Raw genomic sequence first — 6,468 nt, 5'->3', positions numbered from 1 at the left:
CTTCCTCCTGAAAGTAATTTTGTTCCACCTGAAGAAGGAGGCCGCATCGATTGCAGGTGTGCGCTCCAAACTCTACCGGCCCGCATTATTGATGGGACTATTTGCCGCTTTGTCACATTAACCTTTATCATGCTGCTGTTATGGAGCATTTTTAGTGCCCTATAAAAGCAGCAGCCTCAGAGCGGGACCTGGGGGACTAAATGTACAATGTGGTAGGACCTCCTTTATTTCCCGAGCTCCTTCAACTGTTTCACTACTGACAAACCTGTCTTATAAAGTACAGACCGGGTGTACTCACTATAATGCCTCTGTGACCTTGACTGCAACATCCTTCACTTTGTAGTGTCGAGGAAGCAATACAGAAGATTTGTACTGCCCCTTCGCTCGAGATGACCTTCAAGCATCTGCTAGGATTTTAAAGGATAACTATCCATTGCTGTTTTTCAGCTATGGGAAATAATGATCAATGCATCTTGGGTCAGTCATGTCAGTTAAAGTGGCCCTTGTACGTCAATTATTGGGTTCATTTGTATTTTGCCTCTACTGTGACTTAAATGTTCAAAAAGGTCTTTATTTTTCTCATCCGTCTGAAACCAGAGCCCAGTCTGCTCTGCCTGGTCAGCTGAGCAGCTCTGTTGTGATTCGTCAACCACTTAGAGATGTCCTGCCCCTTAGTCATTCCCGTGCAATGTGTTGGAAAGCCATGGAGAACTTTTGGGTTTTTTTGCAGGCCACTTATGTGCAGAAAAACCTCAATATACTCTTCAGGAAAGGGAACCCCACAAAGAGCATAATAGGGCCCCTTTAAAGTAGAGCGTATAATAAACATGAGCAGAAATAAGGACTTCATTTCTTACAGCTTTAGTGTTTATTTCACCCCTTTCAAATCACATAACAATACTTAAAAAGGACAACACAATATTTGTACCCAGGTTCTACAGAAATAACCCACTTGGGTAGTGCAACTAAAATACAGATCCATCAAAGGGTTAGATCACAATATACATCTCAACATTGCTATGAACTAACTAGACCTAAGTGCAGGATTAACTCTAACAAATATATATATATAACTTAGGATGAAAAGAAAAAGGCCACAATGATTATTAACATGAGGAGCAAAGAAATATACACTATATGTACAACACCACCGCTTGTGTGGATAGTTTAACGCAAAATCTACTGTTTGATAATGACACGTTCACTTCCTATAGATTTAAAAAGGATGTAAAAAGGATTTGGTCCACCACAGAGTACAGAATATGATAGCGCCACCTTTTAAAACTACAGAAAGTGAATGTCCCAATATACGAAACAGATTTTGAGCCAGGATGAATTGGACTAAATGTCTTACGATTCATCTAAAAAGCAGGAAACCATGATAAATAGGGTATTACAAGTGGAAAAGGTACAAATGTTAAAATTCTCCCACGTCCACACGCTTGTCCCTGAACTTGCTCCTGGCCTTGGTCCGAGCCTTGAATGCAGCAGAGTTGTGGAGATGCTGGAAACGGGAGAGAGAGAGTGTTAATAACGTCAATAAGACGGCAAGTTTAACGTCGTACAAAACCATTAATTTGGTTTTAATAACTTGTGCATACCCTTTCAAAGCGGGAGATTTTCATGGCCTTCATCGTGGCGGAATCAACCAGCATCGGTGGTCCAAGTTCAAACACGTCTCTGATGAATTCATTTGCCTTGAGAAGTAAAACAAAAAAAGGGAATTTAGAAATGAATTACCAATCATCACACACATCTGAACCACAGCTAGCTTCACTAAGGAGACCTTTAAAAGTAATGTGGTCTAAAATATGTTCCATCGTCTCATCTTCACTTCTAAAACGCTCCCCCATGCACCAACTTCCTGCTGTGTATTTCTTAACATGAACCTAAAATCAAGCTGCAAGTGTTGTCTTCCTGCATCAGGCAGCACTACAGATCTCTATTGTGTTTTAGTGCTGCGTCGTTGCTGGAGGAAAGAGGTCCAACACTGCAGTGCTATAAAAGTCAAGTCACATGCATTCACATTTTAAGTAATGGTATAAAAACAAACCTGTAGGTGGTAGTTCATCCCAGAGCCTACAAACTCCCTGAAGGCATCATATGTCCTTTTTCTGACCCAGCTGTCGATGGTCATGCGCTCTGTGCCAAATCGAATGGTCTCAGATTGGAAGTCACTCTCCTAGAAGAGTAAGATGGATGTGAGCAACATAACTACATCGAGAAACATATTATTGAATTATAAGCTTCAATCATTCCGTAAGAAAGTCCCTTTCTCAAGAACACCCACCTCAACCGCTTTGAGTACGTCCCTGAACACAGACCGCTGCTTCCTCTTGTCCGTCTTGGCTCTGTGCTTGTTACAGTCCGTGGCCAACGCGTTCAGTTTGTCACACAGTTCGTCCCAGTCATCAAATTCAAACTCCTGAAGAGACAAAGAGAAAGAAATGCTGCATTCATTTCAAAGAACACACTTAAGACATGAGTTAAGTTAAGGGGAACGACGTTGACAAAAAACAAAACGTACTGCATCCATGTCTCTGGCCAACTCAAAGAGCAGCGCAATGGTTTCCCCTGCAGCGATTCTCATGTTCACGTCATCACTTTCCAACAATCTTGGCAGTTTTGGCAGGTGTCTGCGTCACAAAGATTACATTTTTTAACATTTATCCTGGTCTGGATTGCAGTATATTAAAAAAGTGTACACTGTGAGACTTATTTCAGGGTTGACAGGGGGTCTTACTTGCGCAGGACGTCTTTGAGCTGGTTGGCAGTGCAGATGGTAAGCAGCAGAGCCCAGGACAGCAGGGCGTTGGTGTGGAGCTGGCTCGTCTGGGGACTGATCAAAGGACAGGTGCCATCCATTCTCGCGTAGGACCGGGTGAACAGGTTCTCAAAGCACTCCATGGTAGCGTGCACGTCCTACAGCGGGAAGTAGCAGAGATCAAATATGGACTGCGGTTTACAGTGATGCAAACATTGATGCGAAAAAGTGTAGGATAGCAATGACTTTTTGACTAATTAGTCTCCAAAAGTGATCAAGAACATACCAGAATGTCATCTTCTGCCACTAAAGTACAGAGGCCCAGACCTGTTGCGACCTATAAGAGGAGAGGTAGTTTGGTTTAGTTTCACAACGTATACACATTACAGAAAAACCACAATTTAACAGATACATGCATTCTACCAACGTCATAAAATCCTAATATGTACTGCTTTTAAAATCATAATATGCACTGCTTTATATCCAACATTCTCAGGTACTCACGGCCTGTCTGGCTTGAATGTTGGCAGATCCATCTGCCAGGATGTTTTTGAAGATGGGTTTCAGAGTCTTGAACACCTCCTCGCTCTCGATGCCCGATCCCAGCTGGATACACAGAAGGCAGGCCAAAGAAGCTGCTGCTCGCTGCTCCTCTCCTTTTCCTGGAAGGTATCACATAACGCATCACATAACGCTCAAAAATATCAAATGGATCCAACGGCTGAATCTCTTTTTTAAAAAATCTTTTCTCCTACCTTTCTTGAGGCAGCGTTCAATGCTGTCTGTGATGGTCATCCTCCTCTCGGAGATGAACTCGTACAGGATCCGTGTGGCCATGGCCGTCTTAAGCCCATCCAGCGCCCCTTGGCGGGTCTTCGCACTGAGTTGAACAGGTACACAATCATTCATTCATTCCTGCTAATATCTCTCCTTCAGTATCAACCTCATTCTCGTCAAATTATAAATAAGACATCTGTAATGTTTACAAACTCATTCTGACATGGCATTAACAATAAAGTGGCCCTGCTGGTGCATCCCTACTTTGATACAAGTTCACTAGACACATGGGTCTCTAACTTAACTGAATAACTCTGAACTTTTGATTACCTCTTGTCAACCGTGCTATCTATGAACCCCTTCAGTTTGTACTGGAAATCCTCCTGGGCTGCGTCCTCACTGGCCTCGCCACCTGGCAACACCAGAACATTTAGACACTAAATTTTACGGATGGTCTTTGAGTTCAAGAAAAAAACTAAATTGGTGGTTTTAAGCAAACATTTTCCCAGAAGTTGCTTTACTTGTTGATGATGGGTGTACATAAAAGGATGTCTCATACAGACACACACTCACAGCATGCGTACTCACACATAGAACAGACATAAAATACACAATTACATGCAAAGGTGTACAAACATACCTTCATCTGCGACACTGGCGCAGTCACTGTAGCTGCTGCAATGACTGAGGGTCTCAATGGAGGCGTCCTCATCACTGAAAGGCTGCACATTTCCGTGCTGGCCCCCTGGAAAAAAACACAAGCAAAGAAAGCATAATTCAGCCTAATCAAATAAAAATGCATTAGTGCAGAGAGTCAATTATGTAACACCAGCTGCTCACAGGTACACAAGCAAACACTGCAGATATCTAATCTGCATTTTGTCCTTTGCACAGCTTGTCCTGCTGTACTTTTATTATCTCATATGAAAATGCCACATGCGGTCAAGGGCAGACCACACAAGTGTTGACAGTGGAAACAACATCGTGGTCACGTTAAAGGGACACGGGTTAACACAACTGAACTTCGTGACATAATAAGCTCTTGCCATGGGGGAGACTGACAGCTGCACAGCTACTGTTCAGGATAGGAAATATTGTATTGGGACAGTCAGGAAGCACAACAGGAAGCAACAACGTGTCACATAGGACAAGGAGGAAGCTATTGTTCTTTGTAAGTCCTAATCAGAGGACTGTATCAGGGAACTAATCAAAATACTGTTAATTGGAATGAAATCCTGTGTAAAACAGACCCTTCAAAACACAGAATACTTGCATGGTTGTAAGATAATGGTGAGTAATAAAAGAGGTTTTCATAAAAGCATGAACAGTGTGAACAATCACAGATCCAAATGGTGTGAACGTCTTGAGTCTGTTTATTTTTTTAAAACAATAAAGCTTTGGTTGTTTTATTAGTTAGAATTTTGGGGGGGAAAGGACTTCCTTGCCGTTTGTTCACTGCAAGCAGATTCAACAGGCTTCTATGGCCTGACCTGAACTAACCTCTGAATTTTGTTTCATTAACTTTGGCACTGTAAGAACAAGTTTTCACGTAGACACAACCAAGAATCAAAAAGGACTTGTTAAGCCATGACCAATTCTTTATGAAGTCTCTGAAATCTTATTTAGAGAAAGGCTTTTTTTATCCACTTAAGAGGCTATTTCTGTTTGTTGACGTGGACTCTCCACCACGGTGGATAAATTCTGGGAACCGGGCACCGCCTCTTTTCCACCCCGGTGTCTGGAGAGCAAAATATCTGCCTGCTGTAGCTGGACAATAATAAACCGATACTAATCAATACAAATCTTCCAGCCATGCTTACTTAAAGTCAGCCAACTTCAGTCAGACTGAATAGTTGTCAGAAATGTGGCTAAAGATGATTTGAGGTCAGTGTTTTCAGACGAACTCACTTCACCTAATTCGAGTTAGTTTACACAATGCATTTAATCTGCAGACCCACATAATTCGTATATTAATGCTTTATTCACACTGTCAAATGTCAACAGATTGTTTAAATTAACTTTACCTAGCAACAAAAGCAGTACCTTATGTTGCTAGTGTGGAGTTGACAAGCTAGCTGACGTTAGCTTGTTTGTAGCGATATCGGTTAGGGGCTTGTGGGAAGTAAACCTTCGTTTTAATTTCAGTAAAGTAGTGTGCCAATAATCACAAGGCAAAAGCATCATACTATGGCACGTTTTTGAGAGAGCAACGCTTTGTGTGACCACGGCTAGCTAGCTTTGTGTTTTGACGTAGGCCAGCCTATGACGTTTGTAGTTCTTTCTGCATGCACGTCCAACTCGATTAGATGGATTGAAAAGAAGAAATGAACTACAACTACCGTCGGCATGGAGATGTCGATAAGTTAGGCCAAAGCAATGCGGTCGCTCGCTTACTTACCCTTGCTTTTCTTCTTTTTAGTCCTCGGCATTTTCGTGCAGAAAAATGTATACTTTGATCAAAAATCAGCCAATACTCGACCAGTTTTTATTATATTGTCTCGTAAAATGAAAATATTCCCGTGGCACAGCGGATAAAAAGGAATTGAAGGCGATCCTGGAGATAGACTGATGGCCGAGACGATACATCTTCCCTCATAAAACAGGGCTGCGTAAAAACAAGGCGGCTCGGAGTATTTATACCGGCTGACATGTCACGAGGAGGTTTCCCGGCATCGCCCACCAATCCGGGAACGGGAACAGGCGTCTGCCCGTGACGCTGGCAACCGAGCAGAGGGCACGATGATGTTTACAGTCATGTGTAATGTTTGTTTTTGGACAATACCAAAGTGCAGAATTGGATAAAATGTGGCTATACATTTAGCAACGAAGCAGTAAACGTTGTGAGGATCTATAATTGTTGTTTTCATTTGGATGGGTTTTTACATGTTATACTTTTACCCTACTACTACTACTACTACTACTACTAC

General features: G+C 42.2%; 1 protein-coding gene across 1 annotated transcript; it reads right to left on the bottom strand.

Annotated features, from left to right (window-relative positions):
* Window positions 1-845: 845 nt before the first annotated feature.
* Window positions 846-6,168, bottom strand: ifrd1 (interferon-related developmental regulator 1). Its single transcript, XM_063905629.1, has 12 exons — window positions 5,940-6,168; window positions 4,182-4,286; window positions 3,872-3,953; window positions 3,520-3,644; window positions 3,269-3,426; window positions 3,051-3,101; window positions 2,744-2,922; window positions 2,528-2,636; window positions 2,291-2,425; window positions 2,054-2,182; window positions 1,602-1,697; window positions 846-1,504 (listed from the first exon to the last, which is right to left on the bottom strand). Exons 1-12 carry the CDS (start codon window positions 5,968-5,970, stop codon window positions 1,418-1,420), a joined length of 1,287 nt encoding a protein of 428 aa, XP_063761699.1. The 5' UTR covers window positions 5,971-6,168; the 3' UTR covers window positions 846-1,417.
* Window positions 6,169-6,468: the final 300 nt, after the last annotated feature.

The sequence above is a fragment of the Eleginops maclovinus genome, chromosome 17 (assembly GCF_036324505.1).
Source record: "Eleginops maclovinus isolate JMC-PN-2008 ecotype Puerto Natales chromosome 17, JC_Emac_rtc_rv5, whole genome shotgun sequence".
Lineage (NCBI taxonomy): Eukaryota > Metazoa > Chordata > Actinopteri > Perciformes > Eleginopidae > Eleginops > Eleginops maclovinus.
This window is presented reverse-complemented; position numbering and strand designations above follow the sequence as displayed.

Excerpts from the sequence above, each read along its gene's own strand:
- ifrd1 (XM_063905629.1), bottom strand. The coding sequence starts at position 5,970 with ATGCCGAGGACTAAAAAGAAGAAAAGCAAGG. Across the intron at positions 2,923-3,050 it reads TGGCAGAAGATGACATTCTG|GACGTGCACGCTACCATGGA; the intron begins GTATGTTCTTGA and ends TTCCCGCTGTAG. Across the intron at positions 1,505-1,601 it reads AAATCTCCCGCTTTGAAAGG|CATCTCCACAACTCTGCTGC; the intron begins GTATGCACAAGT and ends TCCCGTTTCCAG.